Source organism: Artibeus jamaicensis, unplaced genomic scaffold (assembly GCF_021234435.1).
Source record: "Artibeus jamaicensis isolate MK-2021 breed Jamaican fruit bat unplaced genomic scaffold, CSHL_Jam_final scaffold_1019, whole genome shotgun sequence".
Taxonomy (NCBI): domain Eukaryota; kingdom Metazoa; phylum Chordata; class Mammalia; order Chiroptera; family Phyllostomidae; genus Artibeus; species Artibeus jamaicensis.
This window is the reverse complement of record NW_026522025.1, coordinates 15,682,076-15,699,875: the sequence shown is the minus strand read 5'-3', so window position 1 is coordinate 15,699,875 and position 17,800 is coordinate 15,682,076. Positions and strand designations below refer to the sequence as shown.

Below are 17,800 nucleotides of genomic sequence, written 5' to 3'. Positions count from 1 at the left end.
AACTCTTCAAGGAGGCCAGAGTTGGGGAGGGATTAGCTTTGATTGAGAAAGACAACACTTCCAGTAAAATTAAAATTAAAATATAGGCAAGATGGGAATGGACACAAATGAGATGTTGGTATTAGAGGTAGAAGCCGAAAAAGTTCTTTCCTGATAGTTTCTATTCTCTTAGTGAAATGGAAGAGACCATCTGCCTTGCCTAGGAAGATGGGGTCACAAAGAAAATCATCTGCCAGGTAACAACTTCCTCAGTAAATTTGGTAGAATACCTAGCACAATGTCTTTCATGTAATATTCAATGCATTTAGGTAACCAGTAGCCAAGCAAACAAATAAATGTTCACCTTTAAATGATAATATATGCTCACAAGAACAGAATGAATGAAATGAAATATATGCCCATAGAAATAGAAAGAGAAATCAAAGTATGAAATATGCTGGTTTACGGTAGACATTAAAATTAAAGGTTGCATCAAGAGAACACTGAAATACATAAGGCCTTATGAGGAACATTTAACATAGTCTTGATACATTTTGCATTAAAGGATTAGTTTTTAGTTCATGTAAAACAGTTTGCATAGACCATCATACTGGACCTGATGTTCCTTTGCTCTCAGCATTTATTTCAAGAAACACGAGCTAGGCCCTCAGCATCCTTGGTATAATGATAAAAACAAGCAAAATAGTCTGTGGCGTTTCCTCATCACCACTTTCTTCCAGGGCCATTCATCCATTAGGAACCACGAACATTGTCAAAAACCTATGAAAACATTCAAAAACTAAAACACAAAAGAGTAGTGGTTCCGGAATATAAAAATAAAACTGTAAAACTAGTAACATCCTGTCAATTTCATAAACTGTCAAATTTAGGATTCATAAAGTTGTCATTGACCCTTAAAAGTAATTGGTTGGTTTTTCTCACTTCAAAAGAAACTCGATAATGCACAGCGATTTTTCAGAAATCTTATGATAGCTAAATAATTTACTCATAGCAAAATAAGTTTAAATCAGGAATATAAAATCATAACGCTGTGTGTGTGTAAAATGGGATGATGTGTCACGTATAAAATGTCTGAGTTATTGGAATAAGAGGTTTAGGACCTCATGCTCTTTAAAAAGACCTGCCTTCTATTCTCTCTCACAAGTAAATGGTGTGTCCCAGTTGTTTCTAATATAATTTATACCTTCCCCAAAATTGGGGAACTCATTCACTTTGATATCCTTGTTCTTCCAGTTATTTAACCATTCTATCTCTTACTGAAAAATAGAAAATTTTGCCCCCAATAAAAGAAATTAGTGAAAAATTTAGGATCCTTGTCAACATCTCTAAACTCATATGTTTAAGGGAAACATAGAAACTAAAATTCCTTTCATCTTTTTTAGAATATATGAGAAGACTGGTTCCTGGGTCAGAAAAGACAATTACATATAATGTTCAGATAATCTACATTCTTCCAAAACCTGTTTTCTTCTCTCCTATAGGAGACCCAGGGAGTCTGAGGCATTCACACTGTGCTAACACTCTTCCTACATCTCTCCCCTTCTGACCTGCAACCTAAGGTTATGTGGTTTATAATAGGGTATGCTATCCTGCTACGGCCTCATGGCCCAGAAAAGTTCTTTGTCACACAGAATTACATCATGGGATGGAAATGAAGTATCTGGATATAGCAGAATGGCAGAGAGCATGCTGGAATGGGAAGGCACTATCAGAGCACCAGGAATTTACCCCCAGGGCAATAGATGGTGAAGGAAAGAGAATAGAAAAGAGAGCTAAAAGAAACCAAATCTAAAAAAATAATGTGAGCTTTTGACATAGGATCCTAAATCCTTGTCTTTTCATGTGTCATCATCTTTGTGTGGTATTGATTGAATAATATATGAGAGAAATAGTAGAGATTTTTTTTGAGCTAGAAAAAACAGTGTGGACATTGATGGTCTTTAGAAAATGATGAATTTAATACTTTCTATGAACCATATGATTTTTACACTTAAATGCCAGTGGAAGCCATTCAATTCACTGAGAAAAAGTATATGTAATGAATAATCATGTCCTCAATTTTAAAAATAAATTGACTAGAAGGAGCTTTAGGTTAGTATTCTGACCCTTGCTTCTACTCTGCACCAGCAGTCTACATTACATTGAAAAGGTAATTTGTGGCTTTTAATTTTTTGGTATGAAAATGGAAATAAATTAGACTAGGTCCTGATGTCTAACATTTAGTTCCCCAAGCTTAATATGGAGCATCTGATCCCAGATGAAATCTGCAGCAATATTAATTAACTACAAAGTGTGAACTGTTATTACAAAAAAATATAAGACCTAACCAGTTTGGCTGCTGCTCCTTCTGTGTGACTGGTTGCTTTCTAAGTGCCATATTAACAGTCTTAGATCACTGCCCAATTTATTTTTAATACAGTGGATTATATAAATGTGAGCCTTTCACACTTACTTTTAATAGAAGAATATAGATCAAACTGCATATTTTTCAAGTATGCTTCGAATATGAGTCATGTCTGGTTCTCATATGGTAATCTTGAACTTTCTTCAGCTCATCTTTATCACATGTTTAAAAATGCCTGGTGCCCTCACACATCTGGGAGTTCTGATCATGAGAGTTTCTGTCCAAAAAACTTGGACCTTTACAATTCTGTGATGTATTCAATGATCTTTATAGTTTTATTTTTTACCTAAAACAGTAATATAAAGATGTCCTTTAACTTATGCCTAAATAATCAATTATATGTTTAAATCGTTTTAAAGACTTATTTTTCTCCTTTATAAATAGGAATTTACTGACTGACAATGGCAGAAAAAATTATAGAGAAGTTAGATAATCTAAATGAATATGCAAAGATACTCTTGGCCAGAAGAATAAAGGTTTGTGAAATAAGAGTTAAAATTTAATTTAATTATTAAAAGGTTATCACTTCAAATGTGAATGATGATTTTATTTTTTAGTTATTATGAAGATATAAATTAATTTTTAAATAAGTATATTAGTTGAAAAAAAATCATCTACGTGAGTGGGTACTTTAAAGAATTAATTAGATATAGGGTAACTTCTAGGTAGTTACCATATTGGGTTATGATGTATTTAAACTGCTTAAGATTTTTAAAAATCCCAGGTAGTCAAATAGTAACTGTGACTATACCTATTGTTCTTACTGACATGTTAAACATATTAAAATTTATTTACTTGCTTTATTAAAAGAAAGAAAGTATTTGATATAGTTACCAAACTAGAAATAACTAAAGTTCACAGATATTAAAGTAAAAAGGTAAGACTCCTATAAAGTTCAATAAAGGAAGAATAATGAACAATAAATAATTGTTCACTGAGGAATATAGTCCTCAAAACCCAGATTTTTTACACATATGAGCAGTTTAATTTGGTTACACAAAGACTTGCAAAATATATAACAGTGTGAATAAATAAGGCATAAATAAGAGCACGCAGTCTGAGAAATCAAGGACACCACAGAGAGGAACTCAAGGGAATGAACATATTTATGAAATAGATTGCCTCTATTTGCTTTTTAATGGCCAAAAAGGGAGATAACAATGTATAAACCAGTTTGGAAATCAATTTTTTAATTTTTAAATACTTTTTAAATTTTGAAATAATTATAGACTTATAGGAAGTTACAGAAAAAGTATAAAAAGCCGCACATGCCTTTCCCCCAGTTGCTCCCACTGGGGACACCTTATAGAGGGCTGTCCCTTGACTGTGGTGCTGGTTATACACGTCTGTAATGGGGTGAAATTGTGCAATATCAAAACCAGTATGAGCCATAATTGATATCCACAACACTGGTATATGACTGTTAATCAAAGTACAGACTCCATTCACTTTGCACCATTTTTAACCTGCATTCATTTGGTCATTTGTATATTGAGTTGCATGCAATTTTATCAAGATACAGCACATTTCCATCACCATAAAGAAACTCCTTCATGTTATTTCCTTGTATTTGTATCCATGCCTCCACCTCCTTCCTCATTTCCGCCCCTGACAATGGCTAATCTGATCTCCACCTCTATGGTAATTTTATAATTTGGACAATTTTTATATAAATGGCATCATTCAGTATGTAGTATTTTGACATTGATTTTTCACTAAGCATAATGCCCTTGAGGTCCATCTAAGATCTTACAGAAATCAATAACTTTATTATTATAAATAATATATAAAATTTATTGGTGAGTTGCATTCCATAATATGGATATACAGAGTTTCAATCACTCACCCATTGAAGGACATTTGGTTGTTTGCAGTATCCTGCTTTTAAAAATAAAGCTGCTAAAAAATAACACAAAATAAAGTTGCTATGCATATTTGTGTACAGGTTTTTGAATAAACACTTCTCTGAAGTGAATGCCCAGCAGATGTTTGCAGGCATGGTCTCTGCCTCTGAAACTCAATGAGGCGGAGGCCACGGGGTTTGGTTCGAGTTCCCCTGCCTTGTGCCTCAGCCTGGAGACTGCTCCCAGGAAGTGTGCTGGGCTGTGTTAGGGTTTGCCACATTTGTTTCCCTTTTTTCAGGAATTGTGGTCCTGCTCTGCTGGTTTCCTCATGCCTGCTTACAGTTTTTACAAATTTTGTTGCAGAAAAACAGTCTTCAGGGCTTCATAAAGGAAAAGACTTCTGTTGCACCCCTAGTACTTGATTTTCAGTTGGAATCTGAAGAGGCTATTATTGCCAAATCCACATCTACAACAGTATCAAAGAGCACAGAAAACAAGTCACATGGTATTAAAAAAACAAAAAGGTAATCATCATAACTACTTCAAACTTTCAATTTGGAGTTTTAAGGCATTCAGATTTGTCTTCAGTTATTTAGTCTATATTAAAAGTCAGCTTTGTCAAATGAAGGTATATTTCATAGCAGTTATATAAGTTATAACATACTAGATAAGCATCTAAAATATTCTTGTGTATAGACCATTTATTATAATACTGCACATGTTGACTACAGATAGTAATTATAATTCTGAACTTTTAAAGAAAGACTCTTCTTGAGCTGTATTATACTGCTGCAAGTTAATGTCAGGATGTATTTCAAACTTTAACCAATGTACTGCTGTCAATTGATGGTTGTTGGCACTGATTCAATGCCAATGGGAACCGCAGTATGAGGTACAGTGAAGAAGGAAACTTTATTCAGTGCAAATAACTCAATTGTGATACAGCACAGTTGTGAGAACAGCAAGACTGTAGACCCGCTCAATAGTGTTGCAGCTCAATTATGAAGCAGCATAGCTGTGGAACAGTGAGGTGGCCCTTGGGGCCAGGCAGCCCTGGGGCGATGCCCCTTTCTGACTAGACAGTTCTGCTCTGTTCTGCCCTGTTCCATGTGCTCTTCTCCACTCTGGTTCTGCAAGACATCTTCATTGTTTCAGCTTCAGCTGGGGAAACAGTCTTCAGGCTTTGGTAGAAAGGGAAAGTGCACTCTCAAAACCAGAGGGGAGCTGACTTACAGAGAGAGAAGTCACTACTACTCTCTCATGCAAATGAAGGTGCCAAATCCTAAACTTTTTTTTTTTTTTTGGTCCAAAAGGTACTGCCTTTATTGGCAAGAATAGAGCTGCTCTGACTGGTCAGTGAGGATGCTGATGGGAATATAACTGCAGCTCTGATTGGACAGGGAAATTCCAATCCAATTGGTTGAAATACAATTCCAGAACTCCTTTGTAAGGGCTGCTCAGACAGCAGGAACACAGTGTGGCCAGGCAATTCAGTGCAGACTTCTCCCTGTCTGTGCAACTCGCACGAAAGGCCCCTGTGTAGAAACAGCTGCTAGGTTCTGTTTGCTAAAATCTGAGCCCACCTAGCCACCAGGAGTCTTTCTTAGTAGGTATCTTCTTTCTCAGGGTCTGCACTGCAAGGAAAAGAAACAGGTCCACCTAGAAAATTAAGGAAGCTTCTTGGTGTACTTGCAAGGAATAGTCGGAATATGTCATACTTGGTCTTTCACGGGCATTGTGTATGTATGTAATGCTATATAATTTTTCTAGGCATCAGAAATGTAAAGAGAGTCCAGACGAAAGAAATACTGAGCTGTAGGACCAAGAGAACCTCTTTGAGTGTCTCTTTTCTCCCACTTTTGGCCTCTTAATTTCTTACTGCTTTTAGGTAGCTCTTAGGTGTCTTTAAACAAATATTTTAACATTTTCCCACATTTTTTAGTTGTTCTCAGAAGGATAGCTGATCTAAAACTATCTAGCATTCTATTTCCAGAAATGAGACATAAATTGCTGTTTAATGTAATACTAGATTTTACTCATACTTGAATAATTCTCATTCTGATACAGCTTACTGTTTTTTTCTAGGGTTCTAAACCAAGTTCAAATAAAAAATCCTTGCAGATAACTTTTGCTTATCTTGGTACAATTGCTTTGCTATCACATACTATTATAATCTTCATGTATTGATTTTCTTCTATAAGTATTTATTAAGTGACTATTGTACTCTGAAGATACAACAGCAACAGGGAAATATATCTGTGTATTAAAGTATAGGAGGGGAATTCAGATAAGTGAACAGGCAAACACCAGTTGCTACAGAGAGATTCCCAATGGGAGGATCTGCAAAAGTTTTCTGGAGGGAATGGCAGCTCAGGTGAGACCTAGAGAGTTAGTGAAGAGGCAACTGATTTAAAAGAGGAAAATGTGTTCCAGGCCAAGGCAACAATATGAACAGTTGGCCAGAGACAGGCAGAGGAAAGCCTAGTTAATTTGAGGCGCTGGACGTGTTGGGATATGGGGTAAAGACTGGAGAGGGGCCTAAAGAAGTGAAGCTAAAGAGGTAAATAAAGGCCAGATCACCAAAGGCTAAAAAAGAACTTTGGACAATCTCCTAAACCAGTATGGAGCTACTGAAGGGTTTAAACAGGGTGATGCATATTCAGATTTGGATTTTTGGAAATATCATTGGACAGCAAAAGAGGTTTTTAAAAATTATAAAGCCTCCCCAGAAAATCTGAGCTTTTGCTAAATTCATATTATCTCCAGAAATTGCCTCTTTTGGGAAGCAACTCATCTTGCAGTGAGTCCTTTTCTAGTCATAACAGAATGATTGCTTAAATAACAAAGCATAAGGCGAGAAGTTTCTATCTGCATATCACCAATAATATGCTGGTTATGGTTACATCAATTTAATTGTATAGATTTAGTTCCTCTAAATCTTGAGATGGAGCTCCTGGACTTACAAACTATTTTACTTATAACTAAGATATAAGTCTCCATCAGTGCTCACAAAATCTCACTGTAACACTGAACAAAGATGTCAATCTAATTCACACCACTTTCTGAGTTTTTGACTCAATAGGTCTTGGCAGGAGCCTGATACTTTGCATGTTTAGTAAGTTTCCAGGTAATGCTGCTGCTGCTGCTCCTGGTACCACCCTGTGAGGCACTGCTGCACCTTATGTCCCACTCTAATCATGCTGCCTAATACCAACATCTGTTCCATCCCTTTCCTTAGCTTGCTGAACATCATAGCAACACTCAACCTGGAGCTGATTGATGAAACCTGCCCAAGTTTATTTGTAGCTGAGCTTTGCTTTCAGAATAGTAATTTCCACCCCAACTGCACATTACTGTTACCTGGGGAGCTTTAAAATAATTGGATTCTACTTTAATTGGTTTGGAGTGCGGCCCAGGCATTACTATTTTTAAGGTCTCCCAGATGATTCTTATATAAAGATAGGATTGAAAACCATTAAAATTCTTTGTCAGTGACTCTGAGAGACATCTTTTCTATGTTATTATTAGCTCTGGATGTCTGCACTTCTCTTGGATAAATGGTAACTGATGAAGGTGATAGCCTCTATTACCTAGAAATACCTCCCTAGGATAACTTTTCTCATAAGCAGAGAGTTTTATAATCATTCAAAAATATCTCTCAGTCCTTTGCTTTTAATTTGTACATAGTTTTAATATTTCTCAATAAACATCAAACCTACTCTTCTCTTCAATTTCTTATAATTGGATCTTTTACAAAAGGGGCATACTCTTTAACAAAAGTTCCTTTAAAAATTATCTCTAATAAAAAATTTTATGCTTCTGGTCAAGATGGAGGCATAGGTAAACAGGGCTCACTTCTTTGCAAAACTACAGCAAAAACTACAACTAAGCTACAAAATAACAATTGCCCTGAATTGTCAAAAATCAAACTGTATTGAAGTTAGACAACCAAGGAAATAAAAAAGTCACATTCATCCAAACTAGTTGGCTGGGAGGTTGGGGGAGGGACACAGGGATGTGGAGATGTAGAATGGGCAGGTCCCACATCCACATGTGGTGGATAAAAATCAGGAGGTATACCTCTGGAGGAAGGGATCCCAGCCCCACACCAGACCACCCAGCCTAGGAGGGTTCCAGTGCCAGGAAGATAAATCTCTATAACTTCTGGCTGTAAAAACCAGTGGGGTTTGGGGTGGCAGAAGAAACCGCAGTGTTCTCAGGTGTCTCCTCTTAAAGGGCTCGCACTGGACTTAGGACACAGGCAGACTTACTCCTTCTGGGCGCCAGTACCAGGGCAGCAGTTGGAAGGGCACCAATGGCATACAGAGAGAAACTGAAGTATCTGGCATTGGGATGGGTGCCAGGGGACAGCTTCCTCCTAGACAAAACTTCAGAGGCCAGGCAGTGGCTATTATCCCTTTTCTGAGCCCTCCCACACACTGACACAGAGCAGTGACCCCATATCAGAGACTCCATCAACCTGTCCTAGTGATTTCCTAAGGCTCCGCCCTATCCAACTTACTGGTGTGCTTTTCTATAATAGACTATGCTACTGAGATAGGAAGTCAAAGCAGCTCTACCTAATACATAGAAACAAACACAGGGAGGCTACCAAAGTGAGGAGACAAAGAAATATGCCCCGAATGAAAGAACAGAACAAAACTCCAGAAAAAGAACTAAACAAAATGGAAATAAACAATCTATCAGTTGCAGAGTTCAAAACACTGGTTATCAGAATTCTGAAGTATCAGAATACTTCAACAGCATAAAAAAAGACCCAGGCAGAAATGAAGTATACACCAAGTGAAATAAAGAAAAATTTACAGGGAACCAACAGTGAGGGGGATGAAATCAAGAATCAAATCAATGATTTAGAACATAAGAAAAGCACAATTTACAATAGCCAAGAGTTGGAAGCAACCTAGGTGCCCATCAGTAAATGAATGGATCCAAAAATTGTGGTACATATACACAATGGAATTCTATGCTGCAGAGAGAAAGAAGGAGCTACTACCCTTTGCAACAACATGGATGGAACTGGAAAGCATTATGCTGAGTGAAATAGGCCAGGTGCTGAAAGACAAATACCATATGATCTCACCTTTAACAGGAAGCTAAACAACAAAACAAACAAGTAAGCAGAAAAAGAAACCCCAAAAAACAAAGACACTGAAATAGAGAACAAGGGGATAGTGACCAGAGGGGAGAAGGAAGGGAAGTTAAGGGGAAAAAGGGGGAGGGATTTGGAGGAACAAATAGGAAGGACACAGGGACGAGAACTAAGGCGGGGGGAGGAAATGGGAGGGAGGTGGGGAGCAAGGGGCAGGGGAGGCTGGGATGGGAAAAATAGACAAAAAACTGTACTTGAAAAATAACTAAATAAAATTAAAAAAAAAAGAAAAAATAAACACTCAACCAGAATAGTAAGAAGAAGAAAGAATTTTAAAAAACAAGCATAGGCTAAGGAGCCTCTGGAACCTTCAAATGTAAGAACATTCACATCATAGGGGTGCTGGAAGGAGAAGAGAAAGAACAAGAAATTGAAAACTTATTTGAAAAAATAATGAAGCAAAACTCCCCTAATTTGGTGAAGGAAATTAGACATATAATTCTAGGAAGCATAAAGAGTCCCAAACAAGATGGACACCAAGAGGAACACCACAAGACACATCATAATTAAAATGCCAAAGGTTAAAGATCAAGAGAGGATCTTAAAAGCAGCAAGAGAAAAGCAGAGTCACCTACAAAGGAGTTCCCATAAGGCTATCAGCTGATTTCTCAAAAGAAACTTTGCAGACTAGAAGAGACTGTCAAAAAGTATCCAAAGTGATGAAAAGCAAGGACCTACAACCTAGTTTACTCTATCCAGCAAAGCTATCATTTAAAATGGAAGGGTAGATAAGGTGCCTCCCAGACTAGGTAAAACTAAAGGAATTCATCATTACTAAGCCATTATCATATGAAATGTTAAAAGACTTATTCAAGAAAAAGAAGATCAAAACTATGAACATTAAAATGACAACAAATTCACAACTGCCAACTGAATCTAAAAAACAAACTAAACTAACAAGCAGAACAGGAACAGAATCATAGATATGGAGATCATTTGGAGGGTTATCAGCTGGAGGGGGAAGGGAGAGAATAAGGAAAAAGGTAGAGGGATAAAGAAATACAAACTGGTAGGTACAGAATAGACAGGGGGATATTAAGAATAATATAGGAAATGATGTAGCCAAAGAACTTATATACATGAGCCATGGACATGAACTAAGGGGGGAGATTGCTGAAGGAAATGGGGGTGTACTGGGTGAAGGGGGGTAGAGGGGGAAAATTAGGACAACTGTAATAGCATAATTGATTATATATATGTATATGGGTTTTTGTCGGTAGGTAGCAGTTTAATAGGCAAGGGAACTTGCATACAGTGCTTATCTTAGGCATTGCAAGATGAATAGATCTCTGCATTCACTCAACAGAATCTTAAAAGTTTATATAGAGACCTTAACTGGATTCAGTCCAGACAGCCTCAGTTATGCCTTACTTTCTCAAAGCTATATCCTTGGAACAGCTCCTACTGTGGGAACAGGAGGTAGAGTGTATATTCCAAGGACAGAAAGGAGGTGAAGAGCCTTCAATTGCCTGGGTCCAACTCAACCGTCAACCAGCAGTCATGTTTTCCTGTTTACTTCCTCCAACAATTTCCCTGGCTGATGTGGCTCAGTGGATTGAGAGTGGCCTGCAAACCATATGGTTGTCAGTTCAATGCCCAGTCAGGGCATATGCCTAGGTTGCAGACCAGGTCCCCAGCAGGGGATGGCTGAGAAGCAACCACACATTGATGTTTCTCCTCCTCTCTCTCCTTCCCTTCTCCTCTCTCTAAAAATAAATAAATAAACTCTTTTTAAAAATTCCCTTTGATTTAACATATATTTAAAAAAAAAAGACAAAAAAATTTTCAAAGAGAGATGAAGTGATTTCTTTACTAGCTGAGCATACAGTACTGAATTATCATATGAAACTGGCAAATTTACAATGTATAAAGTAGCAAGAAATAGAAAATAAGTTAGAGGCAAGAAGATAAAGAATTTTTTGGACTTTATAGATTCTTCTCATTAGGAGAATTTTTTCCTAAAAAATATATTCACACTGATATCTGTCAAAATGTTCCTTTTAGAAATTTTTTAATGACAGAAGAATGAACTTACACACAGAAAACATAATTAAATAGGGATAGAGAATGCAGTTGCAGCCTACAGTGTAATTTAATTGGTTAAATGCTTTTTTCCTTTAGTTCAATACATGTCTTAAACTCTGTGTGACATTAGCCTGGCATAGAGATTAAGAAGATGGCATTTATAGAGCAGTTGCAGGTTTGTATCCTAGCTTTGCTTCCTAGTAGCTGTGACCTTGGACTAGTTATATAACCTCTTTGTGCTTCAGTCTCATTATCTTTTACAGTGGAGATAATAATAATATGTAATCCATAGAGTTGTGTGAGTTAAATGGATTAATATATGTGAAGAGCTTAAAACTGCCCATACAGTAGTCACCCAGAACAACAACAGAGACTGATTTCTCTATGACTGAGGGGAGTGAGACTTGTCAATACCTGGGGGAAGAATATTATGAGCAGAAGGAAGAGCAAAGACAAAGGTCCTTAAGTTGGAGCTTAAGTTCCTTTTCTTCAACCAAACAGCTGGAAGATTCACTGCACCTCCACGTGGAGGTGAGGGGTGAGCGGGAATGAGCAGGCAGAGGCTGGAGGGACATTCGATGGAAATTCCTTTACTTATAAATATGAGATTTGGGGAAAATTTTTCTGTCTTCCAGTGAGGATTTTACATTTTATTTCAGTCTGACAGGAAACAATGGAAGGGAAATGGCAATCACAATTATATTTTACAGGTGTCTCCATGGTTTTGGGGGGCAAGAGTGATAGCCCAAAAAATAGACAGAAGGTTAGAGGCATATAGTAGTTCAGACAAGAGATGAAGTGTCTTCAACTAGAGTGGAAGTAATAAGGAAAGAAGTGGTTGGATTTGGAATGTATTTCAAAGAAAGAGCTAGTGAGGTTTGCTGACACACTGGGAATGGGGAATGAGAGAAAGAAATCAAAGATGACTGCAGAGTTTTGGGCCGAAGCCACTGGTTGAATGGAAATGGGGAAGCCTGTAAGGAACAGATTGGGAAGGAGGTGAAAGTAAGAATTTGGTTTTGAATATGTAAGTTTCGGGTGGCTATAATATATCTAAATGCAGAAGTCATGCAGCAGTTGGAAATATAAACTTGGAGCTCAGGGAAGAGTTTGGGGTCTAGACTATGCATCTGGGGATATCAGCCTATAGGTAATATTTAAAGGTGTGGGACTGGGTGATATCAACCACAGATGAGTGTCTGAGGACAAAATCATAAGCATTTGCAAATCAGAAATAGCATGAATTATATACCATTAACTTTCTTACATACCATCAATAATCTGTTAAACATTCTATGGAAAAAAGTCCCTATTAACAGTAAATAAACACTGTGATTTGATATCTGGGCTGAACTAACTCCATGTCCCACCACTTTGACTCAAGTCTGGCAATGTTCCCAGTACCCCATTTAACAATTTTCCAGCACATTTTTCTAAAAGGGTTGATTAGCTCCTGAATGATAGTTTCCTGAGGTACCTTCAATTTTATGATAACAGCAGTTTCCTGTCTCTCACTTGAAATAAATATCACTAATATTTTCAGCTCCTGCTTAATAGGCCCCAATCTTTTACATTTTGCTCTATAATATATCAATAAAACAACATGCAAATTTTTATAAATGGAACTTCAACACATTTTTCCAAATTTGTTTTTTAGATTGGTTTTACAACTTTTCTGATTATTTTAACTGCATTAATTTTATTTCTTCCAGGTATATCTCCTGTGAAAATAAGCCCCAACCTACAAAAAGTAATTTAAAAAAATTAAATTTAAAACCACACCTTGTACCAACAAATATAAAAAATCAAGAGGGCAAAGCAATAGGTAATGCTTTGTGTAATGTATTTATTTCTCCTTTGATTTATTAATGAATGTTTTTATTATATACTTTAGTATTTATTAATTTGTATTTTAAAGTTTCTTAATAAATTGACGTCTCTGTGGAAGGCATTTGCTTGACAGCATATGGGTTATATTTAACTGCAGTGTGAAAAATTTTAGTGAGCCATACAAAAGAATTTCTTAAGAGAAAGAGATGTTAAATATTAGAATAGATAATTTATATAATTCAAAAACTGGGAATATATTTGTATGTTCATTTATTTTTCTAGAAAGAAAATTTCTGAGTTTCCTTTCAGTTTAACCCTAAGAGTTCCCCTTTTATTGTTTTTTTTAATCAATCAGGTACACACATCTTGTTTAAGAATCTTACTTTTCAGTCATGTAGTTAATTAACACTTGCACTATTACCCATTACATGGTCAATTGTTATAAATGTTCCATGTGTACTTCAAAACAATGTATATTCTGCAGTTGTTCACTGCAGTGTTTATATATATATATGTATATACATATACATATATATGTATGTATCTTTCAGTACAAATTTGTACATTGTGTTTTTTAACTCTTCTGTATTCTTACTGATTTTTCTGGTTGCTTGTTGTGACAATTACTGAGAAATTTTAAACTTACTATCTTATTTGTAGAATTGTCAATTTTTGCTTTACATATTTTTAATATAGTGTAGGCCACATTACTATTTGCATAACATTTTACAATTATTATATATCTAGTGAGTGGAACCTTTTTCATTTAAAAATTACTTTCATCTTATTTAATAATACAGTAGTTATACAACTTTCTTTTGGCTAAAATTTGTATGGTATATCTTTCTCCATTATTTTATTACCACCTTTCTATAACAGTATGATCTAGATTTATCTCTTATAAATATCAAGTTGCTAGATTTTTAAATTTATTATGCTAATCTTTGTCTTTGAATGGAGCATTTAGTCCATTTATACTTAATATGATTAGCAAAATCTTTGGATTTAAATTTGCCATCTTATTTTGTACTTATCTCTCCTGTTGACCGTATGCTTCTTTTTCTATCTCATGTCTTCTTTAAGATTTAATTTTAAAATTTTTTAACTTTTCTTCTTTAGTAATTTGGAAATGGTGTAATCTCTTTTCTTTAAATTATTACACTAGGAATTATAATATTCATCCTTTCAAAATCTAATGTTACCCTCCTTCTGGACAATAAACACATCTTGGAACACTGTAATTATTTCACTCCCATACTGAGTTTTATATTATCACTAAACTCCAAAGTCTCATCTAGATATCATCTAAATCAAATATAGGTGAGACTCAAGGTGAGTGTCCATCCTGAAGCAAAAATTGTCTCCAGCTGTAAACCTGTGAAACCAAGCAAATTATGGGTTTCCTAAATACAAAGATGGGTCAGACATAGGATAGGCATTCCCATTTTAAAAGAGAAAAATAGAAACAAAGTAGGGGGTGATGGGTCTCAACCAAGTCTAAAACCTAGTAAGGCAAACGTCACTGGGATTTTAAGGCTCAAGGCCAATTCTCTTTGGCTTGATGCTCTCTCTACTGGACCCACTGGGGCTGAGGTCCTGCCACCACAGCTCTGCAGGGTGGAGTCACAACCCCCCCATCCCAGAACTCTGCTAGGCAGGGATCCCACTTCTACAACTTTGCCCAGTAAGAGTCATATCCCCAAGGCTTCAGGCTGCCCACCCTAAGGCTTTGGGTGGAAGCTATCAGACCTGTTGCAACTGAGAAAATGGCCTTTACTTCACTTCTGAAACTGAAGAGATGGCCCTGATTGTCTGGGAATTGCCGTCAGTTATTCTTCCCTTGTCTTGAAGAACAGCACATGTTTGCAACAAATAGGTCTATGGTCCCATCCTGTGAAACCTAAGAAGTCCAGCAGTCCTTCATTTTATCCCATCTCCATTGCTTCAATTCAAACTGGCAGTGTCTCTGCTGGGGTGGCTGACTAGGTCTGTGGTTCGCACCAAGACCAGTCTCCTTTCCAACGGCCAGTCTTTCCTACCCTTAGTGTTTTCTTTTGAATGTACTTTCTCTCTCTCTCTTTTTTTTTTTTTTTTTTTGAAAAGCTGAGAATTTTCCAAATTTTTTAGTTCTGGTTCTTTTTTGCTTAGCAATTTTGTCTTCAATCCATTTCACTCTTCTCACATTTTACTACAATCAGTAAGGAGAAGCCAAGCTGCTCCTTTAATACTTTGCTTAGAAATCTTAGCTAACTATTCAGTTTCGTTGCTCACTAGTTCTACCTTCCACAAAACACTAGAACACAAACACAGTTCATCCAAGTTCTTCGTTACTTTATAACAAAGATAGCCTTTTCTCCATTGTCTGATAGCATGTTCCTCATTTCTATATGAGACCTCATCAGAATGGCCTTGCCCATCCACATTTCTACCAACATTTCTGCACATGATTATTTATGTATTCTCTAAGAAGATGGGCATTTTCTCTATAGCTCCCCACTTTCTTAGTTCTCACCAGAATTGCCTTTAAAATTCCTTCATGGCCATACTGGCTTTTTCTAGCATGCACTTCAAAACTCCTTTTGCCTGTACCCATTACCCAGTTCCAAAGCCACTTCCATATTTTTAAGTATTAGTTTCAGCAGTATCCCACTTCTCAGTACCAATTTTTCTCTCAACTCAGGCTACTATAACAATCTACTATAGCCTAGGTGGTTAAACAACAAATACTTATTTCTCGCAGTTGTGGAGGTTGGAAGTCTGTTTGGGGTGCCAGTCTAGTCAGGTTCTGATGAAGGCCCTCTTCCAGCTTTCTCCCACCTCTTCTTATAAGGGCATTAATCCCATCATAGGGGCTCCACCCTTATTACCTCATCTAAACCTAATTACCTCCCACTGGCCAACTTCCAAATACCATCACATTGAGAATTGGAGCTTCAGTGTATACATTTTAGGAGGGATACAAACATTCAGTACATAGAAACTACCCTATCTAAATTATATCTCCCTGTATTGTTCTCACTCACCAAAATCTGTTTATTTCTGTCATAGCATATATCTCAATTTATAATTATTTACTCCTTTGTTTCTTCACCTGTTTATTTTCTGTATTACTCACTAAAATGTTTGCATCATTGGTCAGAAATCACAATTCTAGAATCTAACAGCAGTGCCTGGCATATTGTAGGTGAGGTTAACAAATAACTGTCCATTGAATGAATACCATACACTCTATTCAGTTTGTTACATCTTTTTTTGAAATCTTATTTACCCTCACGGCATCCATATTAAGATTAAGTACTATCATTTCCACTTAATAGATGAGAAACCTGCCCTGGCTGGTGTAGTTCAGTGGATTGAGAGTGGGCCTGCGAACCAAAAGATTGAGGTTCGATTCCCAGTCAGGGCACATGCCTGGGTTACAGGCCAGTTCCCAGCAGGGGACTCATGAGAGGCAACCATACATTGATATTTCTCTCCCTCTCTCCTTCTCTTCCCCTCTAAAGATAAATAAATAAAATATTTTTAAAAATACATGAGAAAAACTAAAGCTCAGATGGGTTAAGTGACTTTCCTAAGGCTACATAACTCAACACACAAAAAGTAGGTTCTGATCCCAAACCCAGACTTTCTAAATCCGAAGTCTGTGTGGTTGACCCTACGTTATGCCAATTTTAAGACAACCCATTAAATGATAATCCAGATTGATAAAACTCATAATTACAGATGGAGGGGATTCAAGGTGAAGTAAATACAAGCTCTGACACAAATACTGCTCCTTTTTTGTTACAAAATCTTTTATAACAAAATCATAAGCATGTAATTCTGTAACATAATAATATCATACTCAAGCACACCATATAACATTTTAGATGAACTGTTCAAACTAAAACTATAAATTATTATACCCATATTATTACTCTATCAACCACACTCAAGCAGGAATTACTTCTTCTGGACCCTATATATCTCTTTTCAAAGGAATTCATGAAAAGATTTCTTTGACTATCAAGTATGATTCTATTTTATTTAGAATATCATTTTTTCCAAGATACAGTTTTATTATATTATAGTAAGTAATTGAAAGTTATATTCTGTTAGTAAAAATTTACTTCTAAGACAAATTATTCTAGAATATATTTAGCTCTAAAAATGTAAAAGCAATTTTATGTAAGCAAATAAGATGAAAAACTACATTTCTAAAAAGTTTACTACATGTAAAGAAAATAATTCATTGAAATTAAATTAAAAGTGGCCTAATAGTATGGAAATATCATTTATGTTTGGTTTGTTTCTTCAGAACCAGTAGAAGAATATCTAAAATCAAGATTTCAGAGACCTTTACTTTTTCTTAAGGATATAGATGAGGTGGGTTTAATTTGTGTGTTTATAATTACTTAATAGCAATTCAGACTAAACCAAATGATTTCATATATGCTCCTATCAATGCCAAAATCAAATGGATGTTAGGAATAAAAAGCATAAGATTTTAAAGTGATTTTAACTCTGGTATTATGGAAAACGTTACAT

The 17,800-nt window shown here is 36.1% G+C and overlaps 1 protein-coding gene across 1 annotated transcript in view; it reads left to right on the top strand.

Moving 5' to 3' along the window:
• The window catches only part of CUNH1orf141 (chromosome unknown C1orf141 homolog), a 200,771-nt gene that overhangs the window by 145,534 nt on the left and 37,437 nt on the right, over positions 1–17,800 (top strand). Inside the window, exons 11-15 of the mRNA XM_053655383.1 lie at positions 173–236; positions 2,789–2,880; positions 4,612–4,772; positions 13,156–13,268; positions 17,571–17,638. Of these exons, the coding sequence (XP_053511358.1) occupies positions 2,806–2,880; positions 4,612–4,772; positions 13,156–13,268; positions 17,571–17,638 (417 nt within the window). The 5' untranslated portion in view covers positions 173–236; positions 2,789–2,805. The remainder of the gene's footprint in view (positions 1–172; positions 237–2,788; positions 2,881–4,611; positions 4,773–13,155; positions 13,269–17,570; positions 17,639–17,800) is intronic.